The sequence below is a fragment of the Colobus angolensis genome, unplaced genomic scaffold, assembly GCF_000951035.1.
Source record: "Colobus angolensis palliatus isolate OR3802 unplaced genomic scaffold, Cang.pa_1.0 Scaffold132, whole genome shotgun sequence".
Taxonomy (NCBI): domain Eukaryota; kingdom Metazoa; phylum Chordata; class Mammalia; order Primates; family Cercopithecidae; genus Colobus; species Colobus angolensis.
Genome location: NW_012114400.1, coordinates 9,840,145 through 9,861,501, shown reverse-complemented (window position 1 = coordinate 9,861,501; position 21,357 = coordinate 9,840,145). Strand labels below are relative to the sequence as shown.

Genomic DNA, 21,357 nt, shown 5'->3' with positions numbered 1-21,357 from the left:
TCAAATAAATAGTAACCCTAAATTCATACACACTGTTTAACCACAGGTCACAATCTCCTTTCATGTAAGGGGAAATATTCAGTTTTACTACCACAAAATTTATACCCAGTATAGTGGTATGGCTAGAAACCAGACTACTAAGGTTCCAACTGGTTCTTCAAACCTCAGCAATTCACTTACTCTGTCTGAGCCTATTCGCTCATAGATGACATGCATGGTTCTACCAACTTAATGAGTACTGGGAGTACTATGCATATCATCTATGAGCAAATAATATTACATGAGTTAATACATATAAAGTACTTAGAATAACACATAGCAGAGAGCAATAACAATGAATCAATTATCATTCTCTTAAAAATATCAGATCCACATCTCAGAATATCCTTAATTAAAATTACATTAAAGTGGTAGGTACTTCGTGTTCACAGCTCTGAGCAGTAAAGCAAGCACCCATAACACATTATTTCAAAGGTAGGCAAACTACATCCCAAAGACCAATTCTTGCCCGCCATCTGTTTTCTGAAGTTTTTTACAGGAACATAGCCACATCTGTTCATTTATGTATTGTCTATGAGTGCTTTCACACTACAGTATTAAATAGTTGCAACATAAACTATATGGCCCATAAAGCTTAAAATATTTACTATCCGGCCTTTCATAAAGAAAGTCTCTATTTTAAAAACCCTGTCTGTATTCGAGAAAAAAAAAAAAAAAATTAGCCAGGCATGGTGGCAGGCACCTGCATCCCAACTACTCGGAGGCTGAGGTGGGGGGATCGCTCGAGCCCCGGAGGTCGAGGCTACAGTAAGCTATGATTACACCACTGGACTCCAGCCCGGGTGACAGAGAAAGATTTTGCCTTAAAAAAAAAAAAAAGAAAGAAAGAAAAGAAAGAAAGAAGAATTCTGACCCTTGAGCCAATGTTCTTCAATAAGAATATAAAAGCAAAGAAAATAAAATGATTTGTCCATCACATAGCTTGCATGTGTGAGAGCTTAAACTATAGCTTGAGCTACTTATTAATCAATTGTTCTTTCTACCACAAAAATTTTTCCAAGAAAAACAGCTTTCAAGTTACTGCAATCAAAGAATCCTTGTTACTACAGAATCCCAATTTCAATAAGAATATAAACAAAATTGTTTAAAATAAAGTTTCTTTACCTCAATTCGTGGTTTCTTTGCTTCTGCTAAAACTTCATCTGCAGCTCGTTTAACTATAAAAGAAACAGAATTTATCATTTATAATAAATAAATGTGTAGTTTGGAATGGGTTTCTGAAAGTTCAATATAAACATGCAACAAGACATACCTTGAGTAGATCGCTGAAGACCTATTTCTAAGGGAGCGCTTCTGTCTATACTTGCCGATGTTGCTGAAGATATGAAAAGATTCATGTAAGAATTACTATTTCAACATATATATTGGGTATTATTACAAGTTTTGCTCTAAGTTTTTTATATACTTCTATATGGTGATTTTCTCTCGGTAAAAAATTCAGTTTTAAAACAGCTCTGCAAAAACATTTTATTAAAAGACTAATCTATACTACAAAGTCTCTAAGAGGACAAACTATTTTTAACAATTCAGCTTACAAATTACTGAGATGATCTGACTGAAATTAGTTGCTTCAAAGTATATGCTCCAACATCATAACATAGATACCTAAAAAGGTATCTCTAAACATAAATAAATACATAAACATATACATACACAAACATATATACGGGCAAGATTTTCTTAAAGTTAGCATTCACCCTAAACATGCAATTTGCATTTATTCACAACTGGTAAAAACTAAATTACTTTTAAAATTACATTAATTTTTGAATGGCTCAACAAAAAGGGGTATACCTGTCCCCATTCACCTAGTTCCCACCACCCTATGCAGCCAACTAGTCTTTTACATATCCTTCTAGAGTTTCTTTCTGTAGATAGAAGAAATACAAAATTATTATTACCCTTTTAATACAAAGGTGACATACTAAACATACTGTTCTGAACCTTGTTTTCTTTTTTATCTAACAACTTATCTCCCATATCCCTCCACATCAGTAAGTAGAGCATTTCCTTAACTTTTTTTTGAGATGGAGTCTCACTCTGACACCCAGGCTGGGGTGCAGTGGTGATCTCGGCTCACTGCAAGCTCCGCCTCCCAGGTTCACGCCATTCTCCTGCCTCAGCCTCCAGAGTAGCTGGGACTACAGGCACATGCCACCACGCCCAGCTAATTTTTTTATATTTTTAGTAGAGACAGGGTTTCACCGTGTTAGCCAGAATGGTCTCCATCTCCTGACCCTGTGATCCACCTACCTAGGCCTCCCCAAGTGCTGGGATTACAGGTTTGAGCCACCGCGTCAGGCCCTCCTTAACTCTTTTTTTATAGTTACTGAGTATTCTACTGTATGGCCTAACTACAATTTATTTAACTAGGTCCCTGTTGACGAGCTGTTCAATTTTAGTCTTCTGTCATTACAAACAATAGCACAATAATATATTAATACAAAGTCATGTCATACATTTTCATAAATATATAAATGTACATATATTATGCACATATACACACACACACACACATATATATGGCAAGATTTTTTTAAAGTTAGCATTCACCAGCAGGGCGTGGTGGCTCACGCCTGTAATCTCAGCACTTTGGGAGGCTGAGGCGGGTGGATCACGAGGTCAGGAGATCGAGACCATCCTGGCTAACACGGTGAAACCCTGTCTCTACTAAAAAAAAACAAAAAATTAGCCAGGTGTGGCAGTGGGCACCTGTAGTCCCAGCTACTTGGGAGGCTGAGGCAGGAGAATGGCATGAACCCGGGAGGCAGAGCTTGCAGTGAGCTGAGATTGCGCCACTGCACTGCAGCCTGAGCAACAGAGCGAGACTCCGTCCCAAAAAAAATAAAAAATAAAATAAAATAAAATAAAGTTAGCATTCGCCCTACACGTGTAATTTTTAGTTATTCACAACTGGTAAAAAAAAAAAAGCTAAACAAAATACACCTCTAGGATAAAATTCCAGACACAGGATTTATTTCTATATTAAATTTGCAATGTTAGACTGCTGCCAATTCTTCAGTGGGAGTGTAGGGGTATACTGACTAACATTATAACCAACAATATAGTAGAATATCTGTTTTCTCACTGCTCCACCAGACCACACTATCAAACTTACAGATTTTTGTCTATCAGTTAAAAAAAAAATTCTATCTCTGTATAGTTTAAATTTGCAATTCTCTTACTCTAAATGAAATTAAGCATTTTTCATGATTTTATCACCTTTTCTGTGAATTTATGACATAATCCATAAAGTGGTCTTTTATGCATAAAGTTCCAAGACCCTTCATATATTAGTGAGATTAGCCCTTTATCTGTGATGAGTTGAAATATTAATATATTTTCCCAGTTTGTCATGTCTTTTGTTTTTCATAGTACAGAACTTTACTACTTTTATCAGCTTGTAACTGAATAATCCCACCTTTCTCCCACTGACTTGACATGTCTCTTTACTAATATGTTAAATTCACATATAGATTTCTCACCTAACAGATAAAGTTGTTTTATTAGTGTATCTATTCATTTAGCTTTTTTTTAATTATCAGGGTTTTAAGTTCTCTAGAATGACTAGCCTTTTCTCAATGCTCTTCTACAAATTTTTAGGATGCTTACTTTTGCCAATGAACTTTAGAATTACCTTGTCTAGTTCTACTCCTATCTCAAGAAAAACCAGAGATTCTTATTGAGACCATGTTAAATGTATAAATTAAGAACTAACGTCTCTACCTGTTAGTCTTCCTAGGAATATAGTCTTAATATTTGCTCAACCTTTTCATTAAACTATTAAATTAACAGTCGTTAAAAAGTAGCAAAGCAATATGCTTAGTGACTAAATCTGTCCTATAGAAACTACAGGAAATGACATAGATGGATACAGGGCAACTCTACTTTTGATTCTAAAAAGAAAAACCATTTGCTCTGAAGTGCTTCCCCAAAACTAGCCTATTTATCAGGCTCGCCTGTGACACTTAAGAATAGAGAATCTTAGACCTTATACCACATCTTCTGAGGCCAAAAACAAACAAACACACACACACACACTATTTTCAAACCATATGATTCTCATCATTTAAAAAGTTAGAGAAATACTGCTCGAAAGAATCAAATTTGCTTTGATTAAAAAAAAAAAAAAAATGGCTGGGCGCAGTGGCTCATGCCTGCAATAGCAACACTTTGGGAGGCCAAGGAAGGAGGACTGCTTGAGTCCAAGAATTCAAGACCAGCCTGAACAATGTAGTGAGACCCCATCTCTGAAAGAAAAAATAAAAATAAAAAAGTTTCTTTTATCCTTCCCAATTCCATCCTCTTCACAGAATTGAGACTCCCTCTTCAATACTGCTGGGTTCTAAACTTTTGTGTATCCAGTCTCCCTTGCATGACAGTAAGCATGTTTACATGTTTAAGACAGGGATTTGGCATTTTGCACAATGCATAATGCCTTTAAGAATAAGCATGTAATAAGTCCTTATTGAATGAGGATAGCATAGGAAGAAAGCATTCCTAATGATGATCTTTCCATTATACACAAGATTCTCTGTGGAAATCAATCTTACTGCTTAAAGCCATGCACAACAAGACAGTTATTAATGACTTAAAGGTACTACACTCCACACTCAACAAAGTAAGACCCAACAGTTCTATTATACCAACGTATTTGTACTCTGTAAGAGAGTAAATTAATAATTATTCATTTACTAAGAACCTAGTATGCACCACTATTCTAAATGCTGGGATTTTAACAAGACAAATGACTGTCCCCTTAGAATTTACCTTCTAATGGGAAAGACAGACACTATGTACATAAACAGACATATAATTTCAGGTCCATGTATCAGATTTGATGAAAAATAAATCAGGATGGCACTACATAAAAACCACAGAAGGGGGAAAGAAACACTATATTTTAGAGTAGTCAGAGAAGTCTTCTCTGATGGAACAACATTTAGAAAAACACTTGAGCACAAATCTAAAAGAAACAGTAAGGAAGTGAACCATGTGATAATGCAGAGAACAAGAACTCAAGATAGAAGAGAAAGTGCAAAGGCGCTAAGATTGGCATAGCTAAAAGATAAAAAAGACTGACTGTTATGAGCAAAGGAAGACTGGTAGAAGATGAAGTCACAGAGATTTAGGCAGAGGCAAGATCACTGCCAGGGTAACAAGTATGAGTTTTATTCTAAGAGTGATGGAAAGCCACAGGTGAGTGACACAATCAAGTTTATACACTTTTTCAAAAGCAGGACACTCTTTACTGCTAAGACTACACTATAGGAAAAAAAGAGTGGGGACCTGTGAGGAAGCTATACAATAATCTAAAAAGGAAGGATGAAATAGGGTGGGTAGAATGGTAAGAAACTGTCATACTTTTAAAGAGAGAAAAAAACAACTTGTTGATAGAATGGAAGTGAGATGTGACAAAGATTTCACCAGAGTTCTGGCCTAAGCAACTGCAGGAACAGGGTACCACTACCCCTTACTAAAGTGGCAACACTGAGGAAAGAGCAGACTTGTTTTTGTTCTGTGTCAGGGCAGAAGGGAAAGAGGGAATCGGGCATTCTAGTTTCAATATGTTAAATTGCAGATGCCTATTCAACAACCAAGGAAACATGTTCACAGTAAATTTATAAATCTGGTGCTCTGGAAGAAGTCAATGCTGAAAAAAACTTGGAATTTTATCAGCTTATATACGATATCTAAGGCATAAAACAGAAAGAGATCACCTAGAGAATAAGGGTAAAAGAAAAGAGAAAAAAAAGATCAAGTCTTGGAAACTTCAAGAATTAGAAATCAGGTACAGAAGTAACCGAAATAAACTGAGAGGGGAACAATGACTAGAAAGAGAACCAAGAGTCTGGTGTTCCAAATGCCAAATGAAGAAAGGCTTTCAAAATGAGTGGTCAACAGTATCAAATGCTGTTGAGAGGTCAAGTATGGTACGAGAGACCAAAGGATGTAGCAATCCTTAAATCAGTGTTGACCTTACAAGGAGTGATTTTAGTGGGATGGTAAGGATTAAGGCCAGACTAGAGTGGCTTCAAGAAAGAAACAAAGGTTAAGAAGAAGCAGTGATACCACACGACCCCTTGCAAAGAATTTTACACTATCAGAGAGAAGATAAACGAAGCAGTAAACAGTAGGAATGTGGGATCAAAAACATTTTTAAACATGAAATCTTACTGTAGGTATTCTAAAAGGGAATGATTCAGAAGAAAGTAGAAAACTGATGATGTAAGAGAAAAACAACTTATGAAGACAAAGTCTTTGAGACTGTGAAAGGAGATGGAATCCACACACAAGGAAGGGGTGACTGGCCTTAAGAGCAAAGACAGTGCATTCACTGTATAAAAAAGAGAAGAGCACATGGACAAAAATGAAGATACGTTAATTTTTTAGTGGAAATACAAATTCGCTTCCCACTAATCATTCTTTCATAGGGGAAAAAAGAAACAATGTCTGTTTAAGAGTGGGAACAATTTAAAAAGTACTCACACGCTTCACCATTGAGATATCCAAGTAGATCTTTTCGATCAGGTCTTCTAACCACAGGAATATTTTCAGTCTAAAGCCAAAATTTTAAATGAGATATGAAATGAATAATAATGATACACAACTTAATAAATACTAACACATAATGTCTGAATTTTATTCCAACATATCTTGATAAAATATATTTTAAATCACATTTGTAAAAAATGACTGGGCTAAAAGAACCTAATAAGAATCCTGAAAATTTATTAAACATGTTACTTTTAATAATTTTCTTGGCTGGGTGCGGTGGCTCACGCCTGTAATCCCAGCACTTTGGGAGGCCGAGGCGGGTGGATCACCTGAGGTCAGGAGTTCAAGACCAGCCTGGCCAACATGGCAAAACACCGTCTCTACTAAAAAGACAAAAATTAGCTGGAAGTGGTGGCACAAGCTTGTAATCCCAGCTACTCGGGAAGCTGAGGCAGGAGAATCACTGGAACCCGGAAGGCGGGGGTTTCAGTGAGCCGAGATTGTGCCACTGCACTCTGGCCTGGGCAACAGAGCAAGATTCCGTCTCTAAATAAATAAATAAACAAACTTATTTATTAAATTCTAGGAAAATATACAGAAGATAATTATTATAAACAAAGCAACAGCCAGGCACGGTGGCCCACACCTGTAATCCCAGCACTGCGGGAGGCAGAGGCGGGCGGATCACTTGAGGTCAGGAGTTCAAGACCAGCCTGGCCAGCATGGTGAAACCCCATCTCTACTAAAAATACAAAAATTAGGCCAGGCGCAGTGGCTCACGCCTGTAATTCCAGCATTTTGGAAGGTCGAGGCAAGTGGAAAAACGAGGTGAGGAGTTCAAGCCCAGCCTGAGCAAGATGGTAAAACCCCATCTCTACTAAAACTATAAAAATTAGCCAGGCACAGTGGTAGGCACCTGTAGTCCCAGCTACTCGGGAGGCTGAGGCAGGAGAACTGCTTGAATCTGGGCGGCGGAGGTTGCAGTGAGCTGAGATCGTGCCACTGTACTCCAGTCTGGGCGACAGAGTGAGACTCTGTCTCAAAAAAAAAATATACAAAAATTAGCCAGGCGTGATGGCAGGCACCTATAATCCCAGCTACTTGGGAGACTGAGGCAAGACCCAGTCTCAAACAGAAACAAACAGTGCAAGAAAAATTGATAGCTGAGAGATTCCAGTGTAAATCCCTTGTCACTTTATATGTGTAACAATGAAGTAACAAGAACCTTTAGTATCTTTGATCAACGAGCTTATTTGAAAACTTCCTATATTTCACTGCACCAAACATTCTGCTCTGACTCCTCAATAATTTAGATAAACTGTATTTAATCACTTAAAAATGAACCTTTTATTTTAAAAAGGTCAAGCTAAATTTTAGTTTCTCCTTATGAGTTCACAAGTTTTGAGTGCAGTTTTTTCTTGTGCTTGTGTTCTCTTAAACCAGCCTAGGCCAGGCATAGTGGTTCATACCTGTAATCCTAACACTCTGGGAGGTCAAGGTAGGTTGACTGCTGGAGCCCAGGAGTTAGAGACCAGCCTCAGCAACAAGGAGAAACTCCATCTCTACAAAAACATGTTAGCCAGGCACGGTGGCATGTGCCTGCAGTCCCAGCTACTCAGGAGGCTGAAGCAGGAAGACAGCTTGAACCCGGGAGGGCAAGGCTGTGGCAAGCCAAGATCCTGCCACTGCATTCCAGCCTGGGTGACAGAGCAAGACTCTGTCTCAAAAAAAAAATAAAAAATAAAAATAAACCAGTCTACATAGAACATCCTAAACAGCTAAAAGATTTGGGTTAATTTTAAATTACTGTTTCTAAGTCTAATAACTTACGTCATCATTTGGTCACTATTGAGTTACGTACACATTACAGTCCACTGAAAAAGATTACATCTACTCACACTAAAGTAGGAGCTAAGGATCAGGAATATCTGTTTTAAGAGTGGTCTGCTCAGCTGGACGCAGTGGCTCACGTGGATCATGCCTGTAATCCCAGCACTTTGGGAGGTCGAGGCGGGCGGATCAGGAGGTCAGGAGATCAAGACCATCCTGGCTAGCATGGTGAAACCCCGTCTCTAATGAAAATACAAAAAAATCAGCCAGGCATGGTGGGGTGTGTCTGTAATTCTAGCTACTTGGGAGGCTGAGGTAGGAGAATCCCTTGAACCCAGGAGGCGGAGGTTGCAGTGAGCCGAGATCACGCCACTGCACGGGGTTTCACCGTGCTAGCCAGGATGGTCTTGATCTCCTGACCTCCTGATCCGCCCGCCTCGACCTCCCAAAGTGCTGGGATTACAGGCATGATCCACGTGAGCCACTGCGTCCAGCTGAGCAGACCACTCTTGCTCTGAGTGACAGAGCAAGACTCCATCTCAGGGGGAAAAAAAAAAAGAGTGGTCTGCGCACCGAAAACAGCAAATAATACAAACTAATTAGGAAACAATAATCTCAACTTCACAGAACTTTGGAATTTTAGAATCCTACTCTTTCAATCTGGCGAATACTTAAGAAAAATAAGAGTTAAATCTTAAGCAACCAAGGGTCCCAAGGTCCACAGAAACAATTACAGCTATCAGTTATACGTACAACCATTTCCCAAAAACAGAATCTGTAAATCTAAGCCAACTATCTGAATCTTTGTTATACTAAAATGAATGGCTATATCCAACACAACACTGTAAGAACTACCTAATTTAGTTTTTAAAGATCTGAGTTAAAATAAGCTTAAAGAGGGAGCTGGTGCTACTTTTTCCCATTATTTCCCAAGTAGTCCCACTCTAACTTTATTTTTTTTAATATGTAACATAAAGATATATTTCTTGCTCAGGAAAGCAGAAGCCTTATGGTTTAATACAAAGCCCACTAAATGACGGGATACTTTCTCAACTGCTATACACACACACACACACACACACATATTTTTTCCCTGAGACACAGTCTTGTTCTATTACCCAGGATAGATGCATTGGTACAATCATGGCTTACTGCAGCCTCGACCTCCTGGGCCCAGTGATCCTCCCACCTCAGCCCCTTGAGTAGTTAGCTGGGAGTACAGGTGCACCCTACCACGTCTGACTTTTTTTTATTTTTTGTTTTGACAAAGTTTTCCTATGCCGCCCAGGTTGGTCTTGAACTCCTGAGCTCAAGTGATCCTCCCACCTCAGCCTCCCAAAGTGCTGGGACTACAGGCATGCACCACCACACCCGGCTTTTAGTTGCTTCAAATAACAAGTTATTGTTTGAAAGATACATAAGCCAGAAACCTTAAAATTTCTAGTTGGGAGCGAGGTTAGCGTCATAAAAGTTAAGTTTCACACAGCTTAATGTGACCCAGCAACTGTGTTAAGTAACTCAAAAAGCAGCTCCAGTGATGACAGACACAATGATGTTTAAAAAACTTGTTTTGGCCAGGCGCGGTGGCTCAAGCCTGTAATCCCAGCACTTTGGGAGGCCGAGACGGGCAGATCACGAGGTCAGGAGATCGAGACCATCCTGGCTAACACGGTGAAACCCCGTCTCTACTAAAAAATACAAAAAAACTAGCCGGGCAAGGTGGCGGGCGCCTGTAGTCCCAGCTACTCGGGAGGCTGAGGCAGGAGAATGGTGTAAACCCGGGAGGCGGAGCTTGCAGTGAGCTGAGATCCGGCCACTGCACTCCAACCCAGGCGACAGAGCAAGACTCTGTCAAAAAAAAAAAAAAAAAAATTGTTTTAAGAACTATAAGAAAAGTTTAAGAAAATTGTTTTAAGAAATATAACAAATGGGAAAAAGCAGTTATTTATAAATACATTTCATACTTAAAGTATATACTTGTAAGTTAGCAAAAGCAACAAATATTAAAAGCAGACTTTTAATTATTTCAATTATATCTTCAAAAAAATTTTATGTTCAACTCTACCAAAAATAATCTGAGGGAAAAGCTCATTTAAAAAAATTAAATATCTTTTAAGCCATTTTATGTGGGCATTATAGCACTTTTCCAAGTCATACAGCTATCCTATCCAAATAAATCTGAATCTTATTTACTTATCAATTATAATATACTGCTATAATTTAGGTCTTAATGATACTTCCCTACAGATGAAGAATCTCATCATCATAGTTTATGACATCGGTTCTTTTCAAGTTGTTTCCAAAGATTTCCTCTGAGTAATAAATTTTCAAACACTGAGAAAGCAAGCAAAACTAAAAACAAATGAACTTCTCCAGAGTATTAAAACAGCTGCACAAAACTGATTAAGAAAGAATTTTTTTAAATGTCTGCTAATCTTGATCCTTACAACCAAAAAAAGTTTTCTTGAGATTAAACTAGAGTTCTGAAGTAACAGGGTCCTTCCACACACTTAAAAGTTTTTCTAAACATCTCTATAAATACCTTTAGCATTTGGGTTTTCTTTTTCTTGAGATGGCATCTCACTATGTTGCCCAGGCTGGTCTTGATCTCCTAGGCTCAAGCAACCCTACCGCCTTAGAGTCCCAAGCAGCTGGGATTACCAGTTTTTTTACCAGGCTAAGAAGCCTGGCTCTAAAAATCCCTTTAAAACTTCCTTCGTTATAAACATTACCCACACTTTACATGAAAAAATATCACAGATTAAAAAGTCTGTGTAAATCACACAGTAGCCTAGTTTTGACTCTTCTGGAGACATTCATACAAACCTTTCATTCTTTTGATTTGAAACCCATGAAGGAAGCTATCCATTCCAAATGATACCTACTACCATGAAGCCAAAAAAAAAAAAAAAAAAAGTGTTCATACAAAAACTAGCCCGACATGGTACCATGCCTGTAGTCCCACTTTCTCAGGAGACTGAGGTAGGAGGCTGGCTTGAGCCCGAGAAGGGGAGGGTGCAGTAAGCCGAGATCATACCAATGCACTCCAGCTTAGGCAACAGAGCCAGACCCTATCTCAAAAAAAAAAAAAAAAAAGTATTAAAATAAATTATTGGCCAGGCACAGTGATTCATGCCAGTAATTCCAGCACTTTGGGAGGCTGAGGCAGGAGGATCCAGTGAGGCTAGGAGTTCAAGACCAGCCTATGCCACACAGCAAGACCCCCTCATCTTTAACAACAACAACAAAAAATTAGCCAGATATGGTGGTACAGGCCTGAATTCCTGGCTGCTTGAAGGCTGAGGTGGGAAGATCACTTGAGCCCAGCAGTTCAAGGCTGCAATGAGCTATGATCACACCACTGCACTCTAGCCTGGGCAACAGGGTTAGACCCCGTCTCTTAAATAAAAATAAAACTGATAAATAAATAGATAAGTAAAATGAATTCTACTTACAGCTGCACGTCGGACATAAACAGGATGAGAAAGGTGCACATTATTAAGTAGAAATAAAATGGAATCCAATGTGTAGTACTCTCTGGGTTGGCCTTCCTTTCCAGTCCTGAAATAATTAAGGCAAGGATTTTACTCACAACTCTAATTCAACTCTTCAGGCTGGATTCATTTATCTACACAACTTTGCTATCTAACAATGAGTTTAACATAGCTACCAAAAAAAGTATAAAATCTAATAATGAATAGACTGCCATGATCACAAAAGAAACACAAAGGAAGGCAATGACAAAAAGCAAGAAGTAGGGAAAATACAAAAAACTCATACTCTAAGATACTACACACTTTTTAGAATCAGGCCCAAATTAGGCTCTGGGCTTTATCAATAGAGAAATCTAACCGGATCCATATTGAAGAGGATCCATAAGAGAAAACAATTAAACTGCTTAGAAGAAGCACAATTATCACTGGAGCTAAATGTGAAAGAAATTTATCCCATGGCTCTTGCTAAATAAGATACGGCTGAACAACATCCTTCACATTCTTACAGTAAACACAACACTGAATTTCAGGGGTATAACTGTTAGGGCATCCCTCAAACTAGACCAATAATGTAAAACCAAAATGCTATTCTACCTGTGGTAAAACAATGTAGTCTACTAACGGTGCAAGATCTCTAACGCAGGTACCAATAATACCACATTCCAATTCTACCCTTCCTACTACATTTGCCCCTTCTGTATCTTTGAATCCGTCTGAATATGGCCCCCCACTATAATCAGCCCTAAACCTACTTTTCCAGCTTCTAGTCCCACTTTTTCTCTAAACCAATGTATTTCAAACCACACACCACTATCAATTATTGTACTATGAAACCCAATAAACAGTTAACAACCATATTTTTTCTATTTTCAGAATAGAAGAGAAAAATCATAAAATGCACTGCATGCAATAAGAGTAAGCATTGCTTTCTGTTTTACATGTGTATATATTTACGTGTGTATGTGCACATATAGAAAATAAAAATAATTTCTTGGTATGATTCACTGTTGAAAAAGTTTAAAATCTACTGTACTAAGCATTCCTTTTACACTGGCTTCACTGAATTGCTGTCAACACATTTACTTTCCAGTTCTTTATGCCTTTAAGCATACAGTTCACTCATCTTGGAAGACTTAACGCATCATTTCACCGAGAAAATTTCTATCTATTCTTTAAAGCTTATTTGTGTGTTCATTCAATCATTCAAGAAAACTTTGTCGGATGTGAACTTGCCAAAGACAATTCTATGGAACCTTCCCTAAATAACTCCAACTAGAAATGACTGCTGTCTTCATAAACTATTATAGAAAGCATTTCACATCAACTTATCTGTTTAATCGCCTCTATTCAGACTAAGTTAACCTCCTTTGAGGCAGAAATCAGAGTCTTAGGAATTTTTTTAATCCTCAGATTGAACCACTTCACACCCTAGGTTCTCCTTAAGCCATTGTTTAAAGGAAAAAAAATTCATTCAAAATCCAACCAAATGTAATTCTATCTATGCAAATCATTTGAAAGGGTAAAACACCAGAAACTCAGAATGTCATTTGATCAACATTTTATAAAGCTAATTAAATCATAAGACAAAAAAAATTTAAAACCAACCAACAGGCAGGGCGCGGTGGCTCACGCCTGTAATCTCAGCACTTTGGGAAGCAGAGGCGGGCAGATCATTTAAGGTAAGAAGTTCGAGACCTGCCTGATCAACATGGTGAAACCACATCTCCACTAAAATACAAAAATTAGCAGGGCATGGTGGCGGGGGCCTGTAATCTCAGCTACTCAGGAGGCTGAGGTAAGAGAATCACCTGAAGCCAGGAGGCGGAGGTTGCAGTGAGCCAAGATCACGCCACTGCACTCCAGCCCGGGAGACGGAGCGAGTCTCCCTCTCAAAAATAAATAAATAAATAAATGCCAACCAACAAACTAAATTTCCCTAGTTTTTCATCGACTCTTCATAAAGCTTCCATTCAAAGAAACAAAATGAGTAGGGAAGTTCTAGCTCAAGGTTCTAATTCTGCAAGCGACGCACCAATGACAGTGACATCATTAAAAAGGCCCCTAATGACTGTTAGACCCGTCTCTATAAGTTTTCCTGAATGACTTAAACTGATAAAACTTCACATGGACCAACATTCCAAAACATTTCCCTTTAAAATATACTTTCGAAAATCACACGCACCATCTATTTCTTAGATGTGTAAAGCTCACTCATTTCACCAACTCCTGAAGACCTCTTTAACACAAACTTTAGCGACTTTTCCCAATTCACCAAATTACCTTCCGGTCCTAACTTTAGAGTTGATTCCCTTCTCTCTTCTACAGGAATAACCCCCTCCCCAACAACTAAAGGAGATGAAATAAACCAGGAGTTGCAAGGACCAGCGGAGAAGCCTGGAAGAGAGAAAAAATAAAGAACAAAAAGAGGCGACTATGGCACCAGACGATGTGCTCCTTTGTGCACCTATGTTCAGGTATCCTTGTGCACCAGCCCCACACTTCGCTGGTACACGATACCTATTGGTAAAAATTAACTGTAAAAGTCAGAAACTCCCACGGTACCTTTCCTTTGGGCTTCTCAAAAATTTAAAGAGATGAACTGCTCTAGAGCTCCGCCCCTTCTTTCCTTACCCTAAAAGTGCAACTTCTGCTCTAGAGAGAAACTTTCTCCCCGAACACCCGTTTTATCCCATCCCCAGGGGAAACCGGGGGGGAGGGGTTAAGAGGTCGCCTGGGGGCGCCCAACTCTGCCCTGCCACCCTTGGCACAGCCATGCCGGACTTACCCCCAAACTACATAGTTGGTCTTCACATTCTTGGGCCAGGAGAACTCCCCGAAGATCACTTCGTCTCCCTTCACCACAATCTCCTTCTTCTGGATGTTGTACTGTCGCAAGACGCTAAGCACGTCCGCCATCTTCACCCCCCTCGCCTCCGCCGGCCCGGGGCGCCGCCGCTGCCGCCGCGCCTGCCTCCTTCTTCCCCTGTCGCCTCGCCCTCTTCCTCCTCCTCCTTCGCCGCCGCGACGAACCAACAGCAGCAGCACTAACAGCCGTCCTCGCCTACGACAGCAGCAGGGGCAGTAGCCACCCAGGCCGCCGAGGACCCCGCGCTATAAGGGAAGGCCCCGCCGCCGGCTGCCCGCGGAGAACGCCTGACTGCGCCCCTCCAGCGCGGCACGTCCGCCGCCAGGGGGAGCCGCGACGGCCTGGAAAAGTGCCCCTCCCAGACTTCAACTCGGCATGGAGCCCACTCACTCGCTGAAACGCTGAGCGCTAAGGCACCGCGCCCACGTACGGCGCACGTACGGGGAACTTTGCCGGGCGCGCGCGCGCGGAGCACGTACCCAGTCTCCCGCGGCGCGCACCCAGCCGCGACAGGTGTGCGAGTGCCTGAGCAGTGGGTCAGCACTTCCATCCGCAGCACGTGCCCTGAGTATTTAACGACCTGCCTCGGGTGCGACCAGAGGTTCCTGGGCCCCTGCTTTGGCCGGGATGGAATTTGGCAAGGATTTGTGGAACACTAGAATCACCTTCCTATCTAGATCGGACCCAGGCCTAGCCAAAGACCTCTAGGACTTAGTGATCCGGAGAAGCCCTTTTGACAGGATGGGGTTCTTGGGGTTGGGGGTTGGGTTTGTTTGCCTTTGATGTGGAAAAAACGAGTTTTGGTTTTTTGTTGGTTTTGAGTGGAAAAGACCGAGTCCAGAAAAAAAAAACAGTTCTGGGTACTACTCTTTGTTAGTTGTTGTTTGACCTTGGTCAAGTTACGTAGCTTTTCACAGCATCAATTGGTTAATGAAGAAAATGGAATTAATACGAAGATAAGGTAAACGCGCCTAGCAAGTCAATAAAATATCCTAAATGTTGGATCCTCCCTCTTCATTCTTTGGATGATGAGTTTTTCCATCGCGATCCCTTCTCCCCACCAATCCCGAAGGGCTGTATTCAAAAGGCTCTGTTCCAAAATGTAAATGGGGAAGTTGCTCTAACAGAAACCCCAAACGGTCCAACTTAGAACACTTCCAGACTACCCAATTTTTCTAATGGAACTCAGAAGGCTCAGTGGTGTCCTTGACATGCGTTTTGAGACGGTTAAGATAAATCAATATACTATGGCCAACCAAACACATCCTATGGGATTTATTTCTTTTGCCATGTCAGAAGGAGAAAAGAGGCAACTTTGTGATTGACATAACCAAATTCCTTGACCTGTTTTGAAAAAAAGTCAATCTTTTCACAACATAGAGGACTACAGATACAGAAGTATGTGGTTCATTTCCTATATGATCTGTAGCCAATCTGCAACTGTGAGTTTGTGAAATTTTTTTCTGTTTCACTAATGTTTTCACCCCGTAGTATTCTCCTGAATCTCACCCAAAACACACACATTATAAAGAACTGGCTACTCTTATCTATCCCCACACTCTCTCTTCATACCTGTATCAGAGCACCCAGTACCATATTACTTCCCTTTATAGTTTACTTGCCCGCATCCACAAAACTGAAACACCATAGACCTGTGTCATCATATCCTACTGTCTAACACGTTATTTGGAACATATTAGTAATAAATGGATGAATTTAATAAATTGATGGAAGCTCCTAGTAAATAACAAGTTAATACATGGATGGAAGCTTCTAATAAATGTTGAAGTAATAAATGGAAAGATAAGCTCAAGGAAGCCAAGATTTCATGATTAGGAGGGTTGACTATAGTCCCTTCAAATGATAGTTAATTTTATTTCATACTCAAATAATGATCGAAGTCTCTCTTTTGTATGTTTTTTAGGTTAATGAATTTTAAAAAGTGGTAAGGTAAGTCATTAGTAATTTGTTGCTTTTAACAGTTAAAGCATTGAAATTTGTAGATCATTTTTTCCTGACCAGCCTGGGCAACATACCTAGACCCTGTGTCTACAAAAGCAATTGTAGATCATTTTTGTTTTTATATAAGTACCCTTATAATTGCCCTACCAATACTGGTTCATCAGAGGATGTCAAAATACAATAAAAGGCAAGATTAATGGTAGAACTGAAATTTTAAAAAATTAATTAGAAAAAAACAGAAAAATAATGTGGTTTCTTTGTCTTGGGCAAAAGCAGTCCACATCTCCAGATATTAGCTCCTGAAGAATTCCTAAAAATCTTTAGTTTTAAGTCTTCTGTTAGAATAAATGCCCAGCAATCAGAAGAAAGTGGTATGTTTAGTTGGAAACGATGGATCCAACATCATTACCTCAGAGTTTAAACCACTACCTCAATTGCTAACAGTACCCGATAAGGTTCTTTCCACCAATGCTCAAGAGCAGTTTTATTCTGGTTCCTTTTCCAAAGGACCAAATCCCCAGGTTTTAGATCAATCAAAGTCTGTTTAGGCAAGTATTTTGGAAATGCACTTGAACCTACTAGTGATAATTTGGCAGGTATCATAAGTTTCATGAAGCATTTATTTATATTACTCTGTAATGGTAGAACCTAGGATTGGAAGTAAAATTTTCAAATACATGGGTAGGGGGAGGCTGTTAATTCAAGAAGAGATAGTCTGTGGGTTCCAGAGGGGTTAATTTATTGTCATCAATCAATCATGACTAATGGCAATTTGAAGGGCCATGAAATTTCTGTTCTTTGAACGTGTTGATAATTTTAGTTTTAGGACTCTGTTAGTTCTCTTTACTTTTCCTAAAGTTTGAGGGAAATCAGTGTGTGGAGTTATAGCTCCCTAGCAAGGAAAAACCTCAGTCCATCCAGAGAGTAAGCAAACAACAACATAGTCATAGTTTATTCCAGGGAATTATTATGGGTTGGGTACTTTAGGAAGGTTAATTATTTATTTGATGTATTTGATATATATAGGCTTATTCAGATTGTTTCTTCTTGTGGGAGTTTTGGCAGATTGTGTGTTTCAAGGGGTTCCATTTTATCTAGGTTATGAAATTAGTGGGATATAGTTGTTCACAGCATTTGTTATTATCCTTTTAATGTTCATGTCATCTGTAGAAATGTCCCCTCTTTTATTTCTGATTTTATCAATTTGTGTCCTCTCTCTTCTTAGCGTGGCTAAAAGGTTCACTGATTTCATTGACCTTTTCAAAGAACCAGCTTTTGGTGTGATTACTGATTTTTTTACTTTCAGTTTTACCAGTTTATGCTTTAACTTTTATTATTTCCTTTTTTTGCTTACTTTAGATTTAATTTGCTCTTCTCTTTCTAGTTTCCTGAGGTAGAAGTTTAGATTATTGATTTTTAGGTCTTTCTTCTTTTCTAATGTATACATTTAATGCTACAAATTTCCCTCTAAACACTACTTTGCTTCCTCCCATACACTTTGGTAAGTTATGTTTTTATTTTCTTGTAGCTCAAAATATTTTAAATTTTATCTTGAGATTTCTTCTTTGACTTATGTGTTATTTAGAAGTGGATTGTTTAAACTCGACATATTTTGGAATTTTCTAGCTATCTTCCTATTACTGATTTCTAGTTTAATTTCATTGTGGTCTGAGAGTAGATATTGTATGATTTATATAATTTTAAATTTGCTAAAGTGTGTTTTATGGCCCAAAATGTGGTCTGTCATGGCGAATGTTCCTTGCATGTTTAGGAAGAATGTTTATTCTGCTGCTGTTGAATAGTCTATAGATAGCAACTCTATTAAGATGACCGATGGTGTTGTTGAGTTCAATTGCGTCCTTATTGATTTTCTGCCTGCTAGTTCTGTTCATATCTGATACAGGGGTATTGAAATCTTCCACTATAATAATGGATTCATCTATTTTTCCTTGTAGTTCCATCAGTTTTTTGCCTTATATAATTTGACTCTCTGTTGTTAAGCACTTACACGTTAAGGATTGTTCTGTCTTCTTGGAGAATTGACCCTTTATCATTACATAATATTCTTCTTTATCCCAACAAACTTTTCTTGCTTTGAAGTCTGCTCTGTCTGAAATTAAAATAGGTACTCCTACTTTTTTTGATTAGTGTTAGCATGATGTATTTTTCTCCGTTTATTTACTTTTTATCTATAGGTGTATTTATATTTAAAGTGGGTTTCTTGTGGACAACATAGAGTTGGGTCTCATATTTTTGAACCACTCTGACAATGTCTTTTCATTGTTGCAGTTAGACCATTGATGTTCAAAGTGATTATTGATAAAGTTAGACTAATACTGTATTTGTTATTGCTTTCTATTTGTTGCCCTTGTTCTCTGTTCCTATGTATGTCTGCCACAATTTTTCTGCTCTGTGTATGTGTGTGTGTGTGCGCACGCGAATGCACGTGTGTGTGTGTGTTAGAGACAGACAGGGTCTTGCTCTGTAATCCAGGCTGGAACCTAATGGTATGATCACGGCTCACTGTGGCTTCAAAGTCTTGGGCTCCAGTGATCCTCCCAGGGAAACCTCTAGAGTAGCTGAGACTACAGGTTTACACCACTGCACCCAGCTAAATTTTCAATTTTTTGTAGAGACAGGGACCCACTTTGTTTTTCAGGCTGGATCAGATTCCTAGGCTCAAGCAATCCTCCTGCCTCAGCCTCCCAAAATGCTGGGATTATAGGCCTGAGCCCCTGTGCCCAGCTATTTGGGGTTTTAATTGAGCATTTTATATGTTTGCATTTTGTCTCTCTCCCTCCCTTTCTCCCTCTCTCTCTCTCTTTCTTTCTTTCTCTTTCTCTCTTTCTCTCTCTCTCTGTCTGTCCCTTTCCTTTCCTTTCCTTTCCTTTCCTTTCCTTTCTTTTCCTTTTCCCTTTCCCTTTCCCTTTCCCTTTCCCTTTCCCTTTCCCTTTCCCTTTCCCTTTTCTCTTCTCTTCTCTTCTCTTCTCTTCTCTTCTTTTCTTTTCTTTTCTTTTCTTTTCTTTTTGAGGTGGAGTCTCACTCTGTCACCGAGGCTGGAGTGCAGTGGCGCAATCTTGCCTCACTGCAGCCTCCGTCTCCCAAGTTCAAATGATTCTCCTGCCTCAGCTTCCCGAGCAGCTGGGATTACAGGTATGCACCACCACACCCAACTAATTTTTTGTATTTTTAGTAGAGATAGGGTTTCACCATGTTGGCTGGGACTGGTCTCAAATTCCTGACCTCAGGTGACCTACCCACCTTGGTCTCCCAGAGTGCTGGAATTCCAGGTGTGAGCCACTACACGCGGCCAATTTGAAGAGTTTAAAAATCTTTATTGCTTCAAATATTTCTTTTTCTTTCTTCTCCTTCTGATATTCCCATTATATGTACATTATACCTTTTATAGTTGTCCCACAGTCCTTGAATATTCTCTTCTGGTTTTTTTGTTTTGTTTTGTTTTGTTTTGAGATGGAGTCTCGCTCTGTCACCCAGGTTGGAGTGCAGTGGCACAATCTCGGCTCACTGCAACCTCCGCCTCCGCGGTTCACTCCATTCTTCTGCCTCAGCCTCCCAAATATCTGGGACTACAGGCGCCTGCCACCATGGCCAGCTAATTTTTATTTTATTTTTTTTTTAGTAGATATGGGGTTTCACCATGTTAGCTGGGATGGTCTTGATCTCCTGACCTCATCATCCGCCCATCTGGGCCTCCCAAAGTTCTGGGATTACAGGACTGAGCCACTGCGCCCGGCCCCGTTCTGTTTTTTCAATCTTTGTTCTCTTTGCTGTTCAGTTTTGGAGTTTTCTGGTGAGAGATCCTTTAACTTGGAGATTCTTTCCTCAGCCATTCCGTTCTACTAGTAAGCCCACCAAAGGCGTTCATCATTTCTCTTACAGCGGTGTTGTTTTTTGTTGGGGTCTTTTTTTTTCATCTCTAGCATTTTTTTTTCAGGATTTTCATTCCTCTGCTTATATTGCCCATCTGTTCTTGCATACTGTCTGCTTTATCCACTAAGACCCTTAGCATATTCATCATTGTTTTAAATTCTTGGTCTAATAATTCCAACATCTCTGTTCATGTCTGATTCTGATGCTTGCTCTGTCTCTCCAAATTCTGTTTTTTTTTCCTTTTAGTATGTAATTTTTTTCTTAATAGCTGGACATGATATACCAGGGGAAAGGATAGACCAGGTGCTATAAATAGGTCTTTAATAACATGGTGGTAAGTTGTGGGGGAGAACAAGTACTCTGCAGTTCTATGATTAGGTCGCAGTCTTTTAATGAACCTATGCCTCTGGACTGTGGACTTAGTTCCCTCCTGCTTCCACCCTTAGTTGGGACACGCTAGCTAAAGCAGGCTAGACTTGGTGTTTTCCTTCCCCCAAGTCACTGAGGCTCTGAAAAAAACTCCAGCAGGTTAGACTCTAGTTAACTAGTTTTTGCTGAGGGCAGGCCTTGTTAAGAATAACATAGTCGGCCATGCGCGGTGGCTCACGCCTGTAATCCCAGCCCTTTGGGAGGCCGAGACGGGCGGATCACGAGGTTGGGAGATCGAGACCACCCTGGCTAACACGGTGAAACCCCGTCTCTACTAAAAATACAAAAATTAGCCGGGCGCAGTGGCGGGCGCCTGTAGTCCCGGCT

General features: G+C 39.7%; 1 protein-coding gene across 1 annotated transcript in view; it reads right to left on the bottom strand.

Moving 5' to 3' along the window:
* The window catches only part of CDC73 (cell division cycle 73), a 145,842-nt gene extending 130,643 nt beyond the window's left edge, over positions 1 to 15,199 (bottom strand). The window contains exons 1-5 of the mRNA XM_011934210.1: positions 14,668 to 15,199; positions 11,844 to 11,949; positions 6,550 to 6,619; positions 1,313 to 1,375; positions 1,165 to 1,217 (exon numbers count right to left, since the gene is read on the bottom strand). Coding sequence (XP_011789600.1) covers positions 1,165 to 1,217; positions 1,313 to 1,375; positions 6,550 to 6,619; positions 11,844 to 11,949; positions 14,668 to 14,798 — 423 coding nt within the window. The 5' untranslated portion in view covers positions 14,799 to 15,199. The remainder of the gene's footprint in view (positions 1 to 1,164; positions 1,218 to 1,312; positions 1,376 to 6,549; positions 6,620 to 11,843; positions 11,950 to 14,667) is intronic.
* Between the last annotated feature and the right edge of the window lie 6,158 nt (positions 15,200 to 21,357).